Raw genomic sequence first — 18,856 nt, forward strand, 5'->3', positions numbered from 1 at the left:
CTCCCTCCTAAAAAAGGGCCTCTGCGCACGTACAGAATGCATTATGATAGGGACTCCAAATAATGACAAAGCAATGCAATCCAGACAACAGCTACTTGATATTCCCCAGGACTGTGTTGTGAGCCAAGGTGCTATCTGGTAGTGCTATTGTTTGTTTCTCCTGAGTTCATCAAGGGTGACTTACATAACCTATGATATGTGTATAATGCATTTATGAAGATGGATATTAACTGACACAATTTAGATTAAGTGCCTCGCTCAAGGACACATCAGCAGTATCCTCTGCGCCTGCGTATGAACTGACAACCTCAGGATCATTAATCCATTTAGGGCTCGGAGGGTTACAGCAGAGTAAACAGAAGGCCAGTGTCCTTTAGAATGGTTTGCTAAACAGCACAGCATGTTCAGATCATGAATTCATCCACAACGTTCTGTAATGCAGGCGAAGGCAATTACTAACCTAGCAAACCATATGGCTGGGAAGACATCTAATAACAGTCTGCTGTATGTTCTCTGGTTTTCAATGAAGGGCAAAGGTTCAGCTTATGGGTTGAGAAATAGTTGGTGTTCACTGACGCATGACTGATCTGTGCAATTGGTGAGCACAAAGAGCATTATGTAAAAAACCTTCCTGAATAAATATACATGATGTGCCTCTAAATCTGATTATGATGTCGAAACAACTCGAAAGACCCATTACTGTCATTTTGCTCTCCACAAACTCAATCTCTTGTCTGCTTTATCAGCAAACCCTACTAAATGTTTTTTTTTTTAATCCCTTTTCTGTTTCATTTTCTCGTGCCCTTTTTCTTCTCGTTATTCTCTTCCTTGTATCTGCTGCTTTTATCCCTACATAATTGTTCATGGTTAAGTGTCTCTGGGCCCCCTTACTGTATAATTAGGACCTGTCACTTCTTCAATGGCAGTGTAAACCAGGAGAGGCTCCAGCGCGCCACGTCCAAGAGAAAATCATAAGAATTTCGATCGAGTAGGGGGTAGAGATGATATGGACTGAAGCCTTTGAATTTATTCTCTGGCTGGCTTCTAAGCAGGCACTTCTGAGGACGAACTCAGAACTTTAGGTAGCCGCCTTGCCTTAGACAGGCTTGCTAGTTGATTAGCTCTTTCTAAAACCATTTATGTAAGCTTACAGCGTGAATTATTCTTATTCTGTTTTTAATCTCTACAAAGGAATGTCTGCATGAATTATTCATGCAGCTGTATACAGTATCCCTCCTATTATTAACTGTGAGATAAAAAATACATCTATCTGTGGAATAATTTAGTCGGCAAAGCAGCAGCTGAGTTGACACACAAGAAGAGCATATTCGAGCTGATCGCAGGAAAATAAAAATCAATTTGGAGGAACTGGCAAGTGTCCATACGAAGTGCTCTGAACGTTCACTCACAGTGAATGTTTCCCTGCTGTCAGATGTTCACTATAGCACTAGTGTGAAAAAAATACTACAATATTGTATAAACAAACACACACACCTAACAGTCAGTTACAGTATTCAAAGCGTTAAGACTAACATACAGTATTTGTCAGTCCCTCTAAGCTGTTTTACCCTGTCCAATACATTTGATATTTATGTAAAAAGCTTCATTATCTTGGCAGCTTGAACACCAAATCTAACACAGCATGTAAAGAAATAGTTCCTGCAGCCAACATACATCCTGTCAACATCAATTTGTGTTTCAAGTGTCAGGGTTTAGGGCAAAACTAAACCTTATGGATTGCAAAAATCTTTGTATCAGTTACTATGCTGCACACCCCTTGGATAACTTAATTGATTTTAAAATGTCTGGTGCACTACATGGGTTGCCACTTACATAAGCAATTCTTCTTTTCTAAAGAGTTCTAATGCAGAGCATATGGGACTCCTACAAAAACAATGTTTTTCGCTGTGACATATTGCCTGGATGAGGTCTTACCACTTCCCTTGAGTAGGGGAAATTGCTTCCTTACTGACTGAGTGTAATATCATTACCACTTATGTAACTGTCATCTAAATTTCGACACATTGTCCTTTCTTATTTTAGACTATTACATGATCAGATTCTTAGATATGTCAATAACTAAGCCTTTTGCAGGACTACACTATTACTGTGCTGAAACAATCCATTAGGCAAATGAAGGTGTAATATGAATGCACCTGTCAACACATACTTTGAGTGGAAAGCTGTCTTGTTTGAGTTCAGTGAACATAATGAGGTCAATTCTGTTTTTTTCAAAGTCAAATCCTTCTGCTGTTGTACAGTTTTTATGTTGCCCACTCTTTATAAAGATGTACTGCATATATTTTGATTCGTGCATTCAAATTTATTTGAATGGATTGCATGTCATTTCAAATTTGCTTGATTTTTGGCAAAGGTGACAGCCCTATTTTGTCCCTTCTCTTGCACAGTAATGTTAGTGGTATCCTTTGGTTGATCAGAGACAACAATGCCCTGAACTCAGGCTGATATTATGAGTCTAAAGGCATCAACACTCATGCATTTGGTCATTTACTGCTCAGTGAATGCTCTTTTCTGTTCGAGATCCTTTAGACTATTTATTAAATTATGAAACTACAACATGTTATGATACAATATTTATCCAATATATTTTGTTTACAACTCGTGTACAGTGTCTCTGCAAGTTGTATTTTTTCAACATCATCAAATTAATTTCCATCCTTTTCCTGACACTAACTGTAATGTATTATGTTCATGCAAAAAGCTTTTTTCTGCATTGTAATAATGATGCACACTTGCTAAATAAGAGCAACTCTTTGTGTGTCATGAGTCCTGATATCATCTTGCCTCAGACCTTCAAATTTGTTTTCAGTCAACATCACTATTGCCAAGGAAAGACTTGGTTTTGCTTTGCTGTAAACATTTGATTCTAGAGCTTCTTTCTTACAACGATCTGTGCTACACTACCAGGAAATATTTTCTCATCACAGGAATGCATGAGATGTTCATCTCCCACAGTCTTTACAATCAAATCAAACACTGTCACTCCCTCAAGGTGAATCATTTTGTTTCCGAGAAAGAAATACCCAGCCAAACAGTGTACAGTGGAAATCAGAAAAATCCACAGAGACTGTAAACGTAATCATCTTTGAATGGCCACATCGGCCTGTCAGGGAGAATATGGCTGTTTATAAGGTGGTCATTTTACATGTCAACACATCAGATGGAAAAATTGGAAAACAAGCCAAAATTCATTGTGAAAGCAGTAATTTCCAGGAGCGCAACTGTTTCAAGATCCACCTCCCACCCCTGCACTTTTGTGCTGTGGTACACTGGCATCAGCATTAACACAACATAATAAAGCATCTGGCTCCAATATTCCCTTAAGTGAGCCAGTACATGCCACTGAAGTCATTCAGCACAGCACCTGTTTCCACATGTAGCTCTGCCTGTGATGGCAGATATGGAGCACAACAGCAAGAATGAACCTCACAAACACTGCACTGCAGATTTTTTTTCTTTTGAACTTGTTGAATGGCCCTGAGGTGGCCGTGAAAACAAAGATGACAGGATTATCCTCACCAGGCTTTGAAAAGACTACCCATTAGCAACTGCTCTGGCAAAAACGAGGGTGAATATTCTGAAATGAAAGTGACACTAACACAGTGAAGAGAGGAAGGCAATGGGGGCATTGTGTTGGAATCAAAGACAGCGCCTGGATTGAGGTTTGCTGAGGAAAGACGGGCCCACACACTTCCACTGAAGAAAACTGGCTGTTTTAGAGATTGCAGAATTTACTGTAGTAGCTGGAAACTGATTACATGCCTCAGGGAAGTTCTATTGTGGCACCTGACTTTCAAAATACTGTAAGATGAAACTGTATGTTAAATCCAACAATTGGCGTGCACATTTTAACATGACAAAGGTATGGTAGCTACATACACTGCATTATCTACAAATATATTAAATTTGTAGCTCCTAGGGCTGGATGCTAATTAGCTCTGAGCTGTAATTCCCCTTTTCACTAGCAGCGTATTATAAAGAGGAGAAAGAAACCCCGACTACACTACAGAGAACCTAGCTGAGGTTAATTCCATGTTGTTCAGTAAAGCTTGCATGTAAGTTTGATGGAGTTAAAGAGGATAGTTAAAATATCTCTGGAGAGAAATAGTATCATTTTTCCTGATCCAAAAGCTTCTGAATTAGTAGCATCGCTGTTAATGCTGCCAAGTGCTCACCCTGTGGATTTGAGACACCAGTAGAAGAGCAATGTAGTTTCTTTCTGGTGGTAAGAAACTGTGCTACAGTCTTGAATTGATGTTTGGATGTCTGTACACATAAAGTCATTTTTTGGACTGCAAGTAGCGTTTACTTTCATTATCGATTAATCTGCTGATTATATTCTCGATTAACTGGTTAAGCATTTTAAGTACTGTAAATGTAATGTAGAAGAAATTGAAAGAATGGCAATAACAATTTCTCAAAGCTCAAGATGACGTCATTCCAATTGATTGTTTTGTTTTTCAAAACGTCCCAAATATATTCAGTTAAAACCGAAAAGCAGCAAATCATCGCATTAGAAGAGTGGAAACACGACAATGTTTGATCTACTAATCGATTAATCCACCAATCATCTCAGCTGTAGACATTTTAGCTAACTATGTCTTACAAAATGTTTGAACATCAAACATAATCCAACTATATATGAGGATATAGGCCACAAAAACTCTTCAAATCTATGAATGGCTTAAGAAAACATAACTAACCATTTGTATTGGAGTATAAATATTGCTTTACCATTGGATGTTTCAGTAGAAACACATATTCTGTCTCAATCTGAAAACTTCCGTTAGTACACTTCTATGCACTATGCACAATACGTCCTTACTTGCGTAGAGCGCCAGTTTCGGCAGCCTAGTGCTGTGAATGATACCCATCCCCAAATAGAATAATAAAAAATAAAACTTTCCACCTTGGCTCAAATATTTATGTGGCTGTATTAAGTAGTAAAGTTAGCATGCTCGATGTGTTTACGTTCACAAATCCTACAACGCTGGAGCAATGCCGACCTTAAAGAGATGTTCCGATACCATTTATTCCGTCCTTATACCAATTCTGATACGTGAACTTTGCATGTCAGCAATACCAAGTTCGGATCCGATATAAGTGCATTAAAAAATATCTCAACTAACCCTGTATGAGTGCTATCATTGTTGTGTGGCCTGGCCAAGACTAAACCTTTTTTGTAAAACTTTTAGGGCGGCAGCTATTGAATATTTTGGTAATCGAGTATTCTATCGAATATTCCATCGATTAATCGAGTAATCGGATAAAACATACTTTTGCTTAATTAAAGCCCAATTTTGAATATACAATAGAAAACAAGACAGATCACTTAATAATAAAAACTATTTGTTTCCTATTTCAGAAAAATTTACATGTATTTATTATTATACATATTATGTAGGTGGTAAACCGTTTCAAATTTCCAATACAAATAAATAAAATTACTTCATTCAAATTCACATAATTTCTTGAGACATAAAATTAAATAAAATAAATAAAATTGTTTCCGACTTTTTTTTTCTAAGTATCAAAAATAAAAGAAAAATGTTGTGTGTCCAAATGTACACACACGACGATGTTGTCCTTAATTTTAATTTAAAATGATCATACACTTTCGAAATCTTCTGTCTCTTCCAGTTACCACATTGTAAAAGTAATTAGTTACTCAGCAAAGTAACTGACGTTATTTTTTATGTTCTATAACGCTATTACATTCTATAACATCTTCTATAACGTAAAATATGTTTATAATAACTGAATGAAGAATAAAAACACTATATACAGTATTTTAGAACATTTGGTATTTATTTGAACTCAAAAGATTGCAGCCGGCCATATGCATGGAATTAATGGACAGGAGTAGCATGTTTTCAACAACATACCTTGCAATCAATGTGTTCAGCTCTGCCCTAGTTACCACCTGTTACTGACCCGAAAAATTAAGCTTTGCTTGTTTTAATGTATAGATATATATCTATGGTTTTAACGGAGTGGCTCCGTCTCCTTCGCTGGAGCTCACGCTAGCTGCATCTGGGCTTGAGGTTGGGTTAGCAGCAGCAACAAGCATGTGTTACTGTGAGGTGCTTCATATGATTTGAGTTGCTTGAGGCAGACGTGGATAAAGTATTTTTTCCTTGGCACCGTGCATGTTACATAAACATTCTTGCCTTTAACTTCAGTAAGCGAAAAGTAGTGATGGTACTTCCAGTTTGAAAACGCTACCTTTGAATTTCACTGGCTCGTCGCCATTGTCTCTGTCTTGTGTTTATAGTAGTAGTAGTAGTTGTGTTTATAGTAGTAGTAGTAGAGTAGTAGTTACTCCGTTACTGAAAAAATAACGCCGTTAGTAACGGCGTTGCACATTGTGTCACACTAAAAAGAATTTGTGCGAAACGTGAGTTTTAAATTTAATTAAACGAGGCTTCGAGGCAGAGGAAATTCCTCTATCATTTTTTGTAATCGAGTTACTCAAGGTACTCAAGGAATCGTTGCAGCCCTAAAAACTTTAACAAATATGTACAGAGAATGAATGCCACAGAACTTTCTTTTATTATCTAGGTGACGGTCAGTCAAATTGCTGACGTTTAGATAGTTCTTGCTAAAATGACACAACCGGAAATCAATTCTTCTTCGCCGTTCCTAAACAGTAGTTGACATTGCCCTACTGTGGGGTGGGTCATCTGTTTGCTTATGTTTTATTAATATTGGACATGCTTTCATCTCCAAATTGCACCAAATTCAACACTAAATTTCACTGGGTCCCCAGGAATACACCTGCCAAGTGTGAAGTTGATAAGATTAAAAGTGAAAAACACAAACTTACACCTACACATACAGACAGAGAGACAGGATGGACAATCTTTCAATGACAGCAGAAGCAAAATATTACACTATTTAGTATGCTATTAATGAATATAAGGATTTATTTAGTGTATTTACCATCAGACATTTTGGCCGCTGATGTTTTTCATCATGCAACTACATGATACCGCCCAAGTCGGCATATGTCAGCTAACATAAACCTTGACTCCTTTATTAACAAAACATTATCAACATTTGAACATGACAAAAGTAATAAATAAAAATAAACAACCACTCAGCATATTCTTTTCTGCTTCCCTTGTTGCTTTCTACTCTTTAGCTGATCATTTTGTTGACTGCCAATCAGTAACAGCCTACGTGAGTCATTTTCCTTTCTTTGTCATCTGCGATCATCAGAACATCAGATTTCCATACAGTCTGTGCGTCTTGCTCATACTCAAATTATAACACCCTGTCAGTCAAGCAGAGTGGAGTCACACTGCCCTCATTTTGAGGTTTGTATTGATATTAAAACAGTAATCATTACAGATCAGTCCTTCTCCTCCTTCTGAACGCTGCAGGTGTGACCCTTTGCCTAGTATTTCCAACATGTGAGAAGACATCTGACACCAACAATCTCCTGTCTCCATGTGTGAAGGGGCAAGCTCGGGCATCTTCCGAACCTGACTGTCACAATGTCGTTCAGGCTTTATATGTGAAAACAGTTGTACTGTTTTTCTTTTCGACAAGTTGAGGTGAAGCTGTTGCTGCAGCTGTACTAGTCGCTGTCTTCAACATGTTCTTCTGTAGGGGTGCTTCTTCTTGCTATGGCATTTACCAGCAGACTAGAATGTTTGTGGGTGTATATGCTATCCTATCAGGTCCAGAAAGATTAGAATCCCTGGTAACGATGGTACTGTAGAAAGCAAGTACCATCAAGTTTTCAAAATGTTGGCATCAACTTGATACAGAAGTATCGGTTCTTGTGTCATCCCTACACACCAAGAAGCATGTTGTGCTAACCTCATTGCAGCTAGCTAACAACGCTATGGCGAGCAGAATGCATGCAGTACCATGATATAAGAACCATTGCAGCCCTAGTGGGGAGGTTAACTTTCTGACGCTATACAGAAAATAGATAAAGTCATAATGTGTTGTCCCAAGTAGCAAAGATGGGGGTTTTATTTGTGCATCTCTATTGTAATGGTGATATGTGATGAGGTTGTCTAAAAGCCTCCAGCCTCTGCCTCAAATGGGATAATTGATAATTTGATGACTGATATGGGCCTAGGCTGCGGTTTATCCCTTTTTATTTTCCAGTCTCTGATTTATTGTGATCCCTTTTATTAAGCACATTGAGTTTACTGCTGAATATCACACAGAACAGAGTACGGCTATGCTAACATGCTGTATATGAGCAGACCAAATACTAAAGACAGGGTGAACTCTGCAGTATTTACAGAGAATGTCAGACAGCTCGTCCATTACTAGGTAGTAACTGATCACGACTCCATTTGCCTTGGTTGCTTACCTTTAGATGCAATTAAGGAACAGGGAGTTTCAGAGAGAAAGAGAGAGATAGCTAGAGATAAGGTGAAACAGAAAGAGACAGGGAGTGTCAGAGATAGAGAAGTGTGGAGAAATCAAAGTCCCATTATGAATAGCGAAAAGCCCCAACCCGCCCCGCCCCCCCCCCAGTCTAAAATTAGAATCCTAATGAGTGGCAGTCTCACAGATCAGTTGATGAATTCGCTGTTTAACATTAGCACAGACTGAGTCAATCTCACTGCCATAGTGTGGGTGGGACAAAGCCTGACAGCCTATTAATGTCAAAGTTTTCCCATATGTTTAGTTAGATAAAATCCTCTATCCATTTTCAGAAGCTTTCTAATCTGTTGTGGCCAAAATCAAAACATTACATTAATTAACACACTATTAAACAATGGAGGTCGGGGTCCTTTTCAATAACACAGCATCAACCTTTGTGACTGATGATAGTGTTTTGTGTTCCCATAGTAAGCCAAGTGCTGAGGGGACTGTTTTAAATTACACTTGAGCAACCAGATTTTGTTCTGTTTTAATTGGATCACTCTACAGTAACAAACCATTTGTGCCATCTGTGCCAAATAGCAAAGAGTTAATACACTGTCATGAATCTACAATTAGGCTGTAAGTATCCAATGGGGGCATTTGTCATGGCTGCCTTTCATCAACCACTAAATTAAAAGAAAAGCTTTTCAGTAAAATATGCTTCAGGATTTCATGCAACACCATATAGAATATTAAGCCTACTTTACTGTGCATAAAGTCTGGATAATATTAATGCACCAGCCTCATAAAGGAAGCTTTTATTAATCTCTGTTCAGCCTGACAGTTGTGTTACCTTAACTCCTGACCCCAGTGGAAATAAAAGGTAGAAAAGGTAACACTATTCTCAGTGATATTGATTTGCTCCACTGCTTCTTTCTCCATTTACTAATAATTACCAATGCAGACTCCCCAATTACTCGGCTCCAACAAACATTTACAGCAGTCTGAAATCCACACACTCATTATGCAGATGACAGAGAGCGAGAGAGAGAAAAAAACAAAACCCAAAACCTGCTCAGAGCAACTCCAATTAAAATTCTTTAGCCATGCCAACATAGAGCCAAATGAATTATGACAATACGTACCTCCTTTAGCTGCTGGAGTTTCTAATCAATTGTGAGAGACCAGCCATCGTGAACACATGAGTGAGCTTACTGAAGTGCTAAAATAGAGATTACAGTCAATATGTCTTTCTTAATTTGGAGAATTTCCTTGACTGACAGTTGAAAACACTGACAAGGTAATAAGAACAATTTCTTGGAAAATCTGAGTACTAAAATATGTGACTCATAAGAGACACTGATATTTCATTTAATCAGAGGAAGTATGGCTCTCAGAGAAATAATACAAATTCTTCTAGTGGTGTCTAGATAGCTTTGCTATCGGTGTGATTCGCTATACTACGAGTTTGTTTACCATCAAAATGACTTCAAAGCTGTTATATTAAGGTACAAATCTTGGATAGTATGCCTTTAATTCTAAGCTAAAAGGCATTAGTTTTAGGGTGATGTGAGGACAGCATGCAAGCCAACTTTACTGTTCCTTACTCTGCCATCATGGTTCCTCAGAAAAAAAAAAACATGTTTCTAGTCAAAACCCAAGATACAAGAGTAATTTTGAATTTCATTAAAGGACAGGAAAATGTGCTCCACACAGGCTGAAATCCCTCTGGATTGTTTTAATTCACTGAAGGGCATCACTAAGATATAACCATATGTCAACACCTTTGATTCATTATTCCCATGGGATCAAACTAATGTTTACCTGTAGTCCCTTCAGCCTCAAACCATGCTCACACATAAAGATCTCGCACTGAAGACAATCACATCAACCACTCAGTCCTAAGGGAATATCTCCCATGATGATGATTCAGTCTCACTGCTGCAACTAACAATCATTGGCAATGGGCCTAAAACACTCAGAAACAGATTGCCTTGGTGAGATATATATGGATATTTTGGTCAGTCATGTCATTGCATAAAAGGTTCACCTTTTGACTTAAAACAGAGCTGAATTTAGGGACAAATGATTATGCCTACTGCACAGATTTCTGAGTGGGAAATTTCTCGTTTCCCAGAAGCTTACTAAAGGTTGAGGTGTTTTCTATGCTCAGCATACCAAGCAAAGTGTACCACCCCTACGCCTGCACTCTTTGTTTCAAAGCTTCACCATCACTCAGGCTTTAAACTGTGATGTCAGCGAGTTTTGTCTATAACCTGCTGACATGAGAGGCATACCAAGACTTGCTGGTATATAACTAGGCTCAACAGAAGAGGCACAGATGAGATTACGCAATGTTGTCAGAGTAGCACAACTAATTATCACGAAACACAAGGAGATGCTAACTGATTGATTAAGGATTTTAATTGAAGGGGCTCTGAGGAATTGTTTCAGCTCTCTGCGATGAAAGACTGGAAGTGTTGGCATATGATGTGGAGCAGAAAAGACTGCACACTGTTTAACAAAACTGGTAAAAAGAACTTTACTCTTGAATAGCTGTCTTAAGAGAATAGCATAACGTCCTACACAAATAGACTATATACATTCAAAAGAACACGCACAGAAACAGAGTCATTTCTGATACAGCCTATTGAAAATCAATGCACATGTCGACCGTCTGCTTAAGCAGTCTGTAAAAGCTCCCAACGCTTGATTGAAAGTATTCACACACATATAACGCATACACTTGTAAATAGCAAGTGGACAAATCGTGGTCCCATGCTCAATTTAAATGGGTTCCTCTAAAAAAATCAGTCTCAAATAACTCAAGCAACAAAATTGCCCAAAAGATAACCTGTTATTACCTCTCCAGTCACTCTCTGTCAAGTTTAATTTTGAGACCTATAGCTTTCTCACAACACAAAAATACTCCTCTGAGATTTTCCTGTAGAATTATTGCAATTATGTGAATGCTCACAGCTGGGAACGGGTAAAAGCTCCATTTTCCGCCTCAAATCATTTCCCCTATCCCCTATAATTGTAGTGATTATAAGAATATTAGAAAGATGCTTTAAAACCTAGCATAGCATCTATTTCCCTCGAAGGATTTACCTTGAGAAAGCATTTCCATTTAGGCTTTAATTCACCAGGGCACTCAATCACTTTAGCGCTAATTGAAATATATTAGAAATAGAAACACTTAATTTTTAGAAAGTACAATGGATTGACTTGCCTGACAAATGATGACTATAAATGTAATCCATTTGAAAATGGTTTACAGTGTGCAAATTTGGCTTTTAATGTATGTTAGCCCCACTACCTAGTTACAACAAAAGGCCATAAATCATTGCATGTAACTAAAAGCTCTGGCGGCATCTTAAGCCACAAAGAAACGAGTTGCCTTACCTTACAACATTAGTTTGGATTTTCTGTATATCTGTTTTGAAAAAGAGATGAGTGCACATCAAAATAAACATCTGAAATGCTAGCCTAGGCTACATTGTAAATCTATAAAGAGCCTCTGATTAGTGTCCTTCTACATTAATTGAACATGTATCACTAAAAGGACACAGTATCACTTTCAGTGGAATAGTTATTGTAATAAAAAAACAGATAATAAAACTGGCTACAGGGTTGTTTTGTATAATACTTAATTTTATAGACAGTGTTGCAACTTTATAAGTTCTCATCTAAAAGGGATTAGGCTGCTTTCAGCAACAAGCTTGAATGACAATTTAAAACAAGTCATGACTCTGAGTCTCAAGTGGATGCTGTGGAGGAAGTTAACTGGAGGTCTTAAAGGAGGCAGATGCAATGAAAGACTCCTTAGCCACTCTTCGAGCATGTCACCTTGTTGGCTGATTTCCATTTGTACTAAAGCACTATATCTATTGCAAATGGATGCCAAAGTAATGAATCTGATGAATACTTTATCACCAGCTTCCCCTTGGGCCACAGGAGACAGACCCTCAACGCTAGCAATATGCTAGCTATTTAAGAGGAAAGGTCAGATTTTTTTTTACAGTTGGAAATATCTGAATGGCTCCATCTGGGAGCTCCTCCCTAACAAAAGCCCCTCCCCCACACCCATTGTTTTTCATCACGATAATGTCTAAAAAATGAGGTCAAATGACTCGCCTAACACTTGATTCTTGAGATGTGGAGACCATTATGAGCATAAGGACTGTGAAAGAGATTAACATTGTGCTGACAGCGACACTGATCGCATTAAACATGTGGGGCAGCAAACAGGCGAGAGGATTTCGGCGTTTAATTAACAGTGACAGACTCAGGTGTGCCCGCAGATGTGTCAAAAGAGGTACACCAGGTTTACCCCAAAATGGGTGCATGGAACCGCAGATATATGGCAGCTATCTGATGTGTACAGACCTCACTATATCTGCTATATCTTCAACCAAGCTGCTGAGATGAGGCAGCCTTGCTTATACTTTTTAACAGAACTGGCTGTGGCCTAATTAAAAAAGTGATGAAATGCAGAAAGTGGAGAGAGTGCTTCTCAGCCACGGTTAGGCTCTGTGTTAAGGAGAGACTCAACAATTACTCCTTTAAATTGTGTCCTGTGGAGTTTGAACAGTCACTGAATATTTCATCTATTCTGTCTTACCAGCATCTGTACTGGGATGGGGACACTAAGCCATTTAAACTAGATGTTGTCTCTGGCACAAGTGCTTATAGTAAATGTCAAGACCTTTCAGAGCCATAATAATGACACAGTTGAGGAAAATGATACATGGCATCGTTTTTTTGTCCTGGATAAGGCTAGAAAACACAGCTCGAGTACAACCGTGTACAGCCAGAAGAGATTTTCATCAACCGGTCTGTTGACATGGGGCAATGATTTTAGATTTATACGAATACCAGACTTTCAAACTAGTGACAGGTCAATTTTGCACCATTACAGAGACTAAGGCCTGTGGTGCAGGCCTTATTTTGTGGCTGACGGCCAACTGTCAAACCAAATCACAAAAATAAGTGAGGATCATTGTCTTATTCTTGGTGTGTACAGCCTCACTCCGATTTATTTCCCTGGTTCCTATTTCCTGCCTTTGTAGAATGTAAAATGTGGTTTTTAAAGCACGATCAGTGTACCTTTTGTCTCACTCTCATACATATTTTATTGTGGAAATAGAAATAAAGGTGATGGACAAAGCACAGAGCACCAAGATAGAAAGACTGACATACTTTAGGAATACTACTGCAAATATAGCCTGTGCTTAAGATTTCAGTATACTTGGACTAAATTTACACTCGCTCTTTGCTGTTGATTACAGCTGCTTATCCGTGTGGAAGAGGCTTCCACTGATACCGTATGTTTCCTGACAGCATAGGGAACTGTCTTTTCATCTGGCTGTCCCCCTCAAATTTATAGCCAGATGAGTCATTTACTGGGAAAAGTCAAGGTTTATTCAACTGAATCCAAATGACAGAAAACCTGTAAAAAGATGGGGAAGAAAGGGATGGGTAGCTCCTCTAAACAATATGCTCCCTATGGAAGCTCATAGACTTCCAGTATGTAAAAAATGCAGCATATGTGCATAACTTGAATGCACTCATGTAAGACAAGACACTGTAGCAGCAGCAGCACGAATCTTTTCAAACACAAGGGCCTTTGTTAGAGGCTGAAATTGGCTGAGCTTTTAAGTAATCAGAAAAGATTAAAAGGGTGATGATACACATGTGGACCATTCCTCATCTACAAGAGGCTCAAATCATTTAATTGATGTGGACCCACTGTCCAACATGAATCAGGGCAGCAGTAATGCAGCGCTAAGAATTGAAGAGGTGGGGGAAATGAACATGTGACAGCGGACCCACCTCTCGGGAGCTACTCCATAATCCAGAGGCAGTGACTAATTGCATGCTTCTGGGTTTGTCAGTATTTGAGAATGCTCACATTTTTTAGCCAGCAATCAGCTTTGGGGCACGGCGAAATTGCCCTCTAATAGTCAGGGGTCTTGACAATAGAGAATGTCACAAAACAGGCACTGTTTTCTGCACTGAGTTCTTAAAAGAAATGGTTCATGCTTTGATGCCGGGCTCTCAAGACCAGTGAAAACCAAGAAAAGAGGAAAATGGTTCCTTGTGGTTGGAGAAAATGACTGTGCCAAGACAGAGCAGGCCTTTATCGTCCCTTTGCGTGACAACAATGTATTGCAATGAGATGGAATCTAGAGAGGTAAGCAGAGCAGTTTAAGAGGTTTACCATCTCTATTAGGTCAACAGGTGCGAGTGCAGCAAAGAGATCATTTCACAGAGGCGGCATTTACATGACTGAAAAAAAGCCAATGAATGGTTACAGCGAGTGCTGAATAACCCATTAATTAACTGTAAGAACCTGGCAATGAAAACATCTTGAAAATGTTTTCACTATTCATTTCCTAGATTTCAAGTTGGCATTTACTGAGGCGATGACCCACTTGTAGAGAGTGTTGCCTTATTCAGGGGGTGGCAGGCAACTTGTTTATTGAGCTGATTCATAGCATGGGGATAATCTCTGGTCCAATAAACCATCAGGACTCAGGCAAAGCTTCAGCCACTGATCACAGCCAACTCAGATTGACACCAGGGAATTAAGACGCCCTCTCTAAAGAGACAGTCAGAGGTGTAAGTCTCTTTGACGGGATGGCCCTTTGGGCATAGAGGGAACATAGTAAAAATAGTAAGTACCCCCTAAGCTGTTGCCAAGGTAATTCTGATCCTCATAGTGAGACTCATCTCCATACAGCCACTGATCATGACCTTATGCCACAGAAATAATTCAGCTCTTCAGCAATAAAGTATGAGACAACAATGACTAAAAGCCAACCTGAGTGGAACTTTAGACAGTTAGCTGCTCTGTATGCAGGTCCACACTGAGCATCTCTCAGAGTCAACATCCAGAGAATTCATATTGAAATGGGGCAGGCCTGGCCCCCTCAGCCTTTCCTCAGAGCCATCAAAGCGGATATTTGATATTGGTAGAACAAGATATTATCACAGCCCTCCAAAGATTTTGCATTCCCCCCCCTTTTTGTGTAAACCAAACAATTTTGGATTTTCTGAAGAAATGAAATAACACTACACAGAGATACTCGTAATTACAGCCTAAAGAGAAACAGCAACAATGGCATATTAAAACTTCAAATGATTAAAGGATCTTTGAAAACACACTATTATTAAAGTATTTTGACTTTTTGTATTATTGTTATTATAATGCTGCTATTGAGAATATGCTGCCGTTACAAACTCCTTACCACGCCCATGCCAGTTAATTTAGTCCTTAATGGGCAGCTACCTGTGCAGCTGCCATCGTAGCGTACGTGATGGAGGGAGGATGGAGGGAGGATGGAGGGAGATAGAGCGTCAGTGCCACAACTCGATTCAAAGCAGCGGCGACCACAAATACGCTCTTCAGCCTCGTTTTCAAACTGCGACATCACACTGTACTGCTTTTTAAAACTGCGACATTACACTATGCATTCAGCAAAAACTCAAAACAACACGTTAGACAACACATTTCGCGTGTGAAAGCTCCTCTCCTGAGCCCCCCCAAAAACCCCACACGCGTTTGAAAACTGTGGCAACCAGCGAACATCATCTAATAACATAAGGCTCGACAAGGCAGTTGGTGGGCTAATTTGGCTATTCGGGTGATATCCCGTCAAAACCTAGGAGCAGCTATGCAAACCAAACACCACAAAAAATAATAAGTCACATCGTTCTCTGTTCGCAGGTGTACACAAAAGGGGGAAAGTGTGTTAGAAAACTTTAACCAGCCGAGCTGCACTTTGCGAGAGGCAGCGTCCTGCGTAGCGGCTCTAACCGCCCCCCTGTCAGGCGACAACAAGGATGGAGGGAAAATGGCCTATTGTGTATTTATCGCAGGCGTCTGTTAAAAAGTAGTTAACGTACATGTTTAAAAAACGACGAACTGGTGTTGAGGGAGTGTGTGCGGTCGAGGCTTTTCAGTATGGGAGAACTCGGACGGAGTGAGAGCGGGGACAAAGTGAAGTTGTGTTAGCGTGTGTGTTGTGTGTGTGTTTTTTTACCTCAGTAGAGCCGTGTCGCCTTGTCTGCTGACCACACTTTCAACCGAGGAATAGTCCACAGTTTGTCCAGCGGGCAAACAGGACGGCAGAAAGCAGCACAGGCTGAGAATTATCGCAGTAAGCCACTGACCAGAGACACAAGCATCCTGCACCGCAATCATTATGTCCATCACAGCTGTATTTTGTTGCCGCTTTTTTCCCCCAAGTCTTCTTGTTGCAAAAAAAAAAATAAAGCGTCGGGTTGTGCTCAAAAAAAAAGAAAACCTTTGACGCGAACGACGCTTTATTTCCACACTTTTCCTCCTCGGAGCCCCGTAAAGAAATGGTCCGCCGTATAGTTTCCCAGGTTTTGTTTTGCTGGATGTAGAGCCCACTGTGCGGGGAAGTGTACTCTCCAGTGGCTTGCACACCATCTAGTGAGGAAATGCGATGTAAAATGGGAGCAGACCTAGAAGCAGACAACCCCCAGGCTCTGATCCTGTTGCCATGCGGCCGTTTCCCGGGCAACCCGTTCCCAGTGGCTCGTGATGGAGCAGTAAAACCGGTAGGTATTGATACAACCCAGGAGCAATTAAAGATATCGACTGGAGAACCACCCCCTATTTATTCCCCATAAGGAAATGAACAATCTGAGCATTTGGGAAAGGAGCTTACTGATTGTGACGCAGGTCTATCCCATAGGAAAACTCTGGAACTGGAAAAGATTTTAGACTGATGAGAAATATGTTTACAGGGGCATAAATGTGTGACATTATACATTTTTAAATGTGTAATTTAAAAAGAAAAAATACAAAATAAGACATTATTATAAGTCCCTTTTAGAAAATCATGGGAACATGAGAGTGATATTTCATTAAGCCAGGAAACAAGCATGAGGGAGCTCATACACACAGTGAGAGAGAGAGAAAGAGAGAGAGAGACACACAAGGGACTTACAAAGTTTGTTTTAGGGCAGTAGCCCTCTATTGTGCTGCTCTAAGCCTTTTGACTTAACCTACATAATACTTAAAAGACTGTAGGCTACAGCCGTATCCATGGAAATGACGTGCATTACTCTGAGGTGACATGTTGACATGGTGCCACTGAATTATTACAGATGACACATGACTTGTTTTGAACATAACATTAGCAACACTTCCCTGTGGATTTTTCATAGAATAGCAACTGAGGGCACTAAATCAACCTTGTGTCACTATTTCAGGGAGCATGTGCTTAAAAATGAGTCAGTTGGAGATTTTACTGCGGGGATATTCTAATTTGGTACCGTGGTACTCAAGTGTAAGATATCCTTGTTATTTTTCATGGCATTGTGTTGTTTCGGTGTTTTTTTATTTCATGTTTTATTGCTGATTTTATTTCCCGGTTTTGAGTTTATATCCTATATAAAAAGTATCCTATTATTTTCCTCTGAATTTTATATAACGCTTTCCCCTATACTTTCTTTTTATGAATTTCCACAGGAGGATCAATATAGTTTCATGATATCTTATCTTAAAATCTTATCTCACAGACCACAGAGCCAAGATTGCTGTCTGTGATGTTATCAAGATGCACTGTCTGGAGCTGCTTCATTGAAATTAAATGGGGTGAGTGGCTGTGAACTCCTGAACGGTTTGCTTCAGGTTTTACACCGAAGCGAGCTTCAGACTATTGCCATAGCCTTGGTTTAAGATCAGAAAAGGCGGCCGTGATCTTCCATAAATTCATTCTGGGTGCTGTGAGAGTTGCCTTTCTATCTTTGCTTATTATTTATCTGAAGAGATAAATTGTTTATTGCGGTGGTATGAGAGAGTATGAGTTTGGACACATTTCTATTTGCAGGCCTAGCTGTGACAGAGCGCCAGGAAGCTGGTTTCCAGAGGTTACAAGGGACATTCTCCTGTGTTGGAAATGAGACAACAACCAATGTTCCATGACAAGCAGCATTAAAAGAGGGGGAGTGAAAAGTTCATCTTGTCACAAACACAACTCTAATTTGCATAACTGAAGCTATTGTTAATAGCTGTGATAATAGCATTAATATCACTACTTATACTCTGGTTTAGTGACAGAGGTGTTTTGGGCTGAGATATTTTCCATCCTTCTTTTGTCAGTCACAACGTTGATTTTTTTTCCCCTTTTCCCTGAGCCCTTCCAGATACCTCAGAAAATGAACCTTCCCATGCATGAAAGCTATAATTACAGTGACTCCATTTAGTGTTAGTGCACTGCGCAGAGGGGGGAGAAGAGTGGCAGCCCCTAATATTCAACTCATAATAACCCCAGGAATTATGAACAAGATGAAAGAGATCAGGCACTGGACTATCACAGTGTCTGAGCTGTTTTTTTGAGTAATGGATACCTCAGACATTTCTTCAGAGTTTTCATAACCAGCCGTCTTTTCACAACCAGAATGAAATCAATGCATGCAATTTGCTTTAATAGGGAGTGAATGAAGTGACAAATAAAAAGAT

General features: G+C 39.5%; 1 protein-coding gene across 3 annotated transcripts in view; it reads right to left on the reverse strand.

Moving 5' to 3' along the window:
• The window catches only part of negr1 (neuronal growth regulator 1), a 139,843-nt gene extending 122,909 nt beyond the window's left edge, over nucleotides 1-16,934 (reverse strand). The window contains exon 1 of one of the 3 annotated variants that reach the window (XM_051377708.1): nucleotides 16,404-16,934. In XM_051377708.1, the coding sequence (XP_051233668.1) occupies nucleotides 16,404-16,816 (413 nt within the window). In that variant the 5' untranslated portion in view covers nucleotides 16,817-16,934. The remainder of the gene's footprint in view (nucleotides 1-16,403) is intronic. The other 2 variants (XM_051377709.1, XM_051377710.1) reach the window with 2 other exon arrangements.
• Nucleotides 16,935-18,856: the final 1,922 nt, after the last annotated feature.

Source organism: Dicentrarchus labrax, unplaced genomic scaffold, assembly GCF_905237075.1.
Source record: "Dicentrarchus labrax unplaced genomic scaffold, dlabrax2021, whole genome shotgun sequence".
Classification (NCBI taxonomy): Eukaryota; Metazoa; Chordata; class Actinopteri; family Moronidae; genus Dicentrarchus; species Dicentrarchus labrax.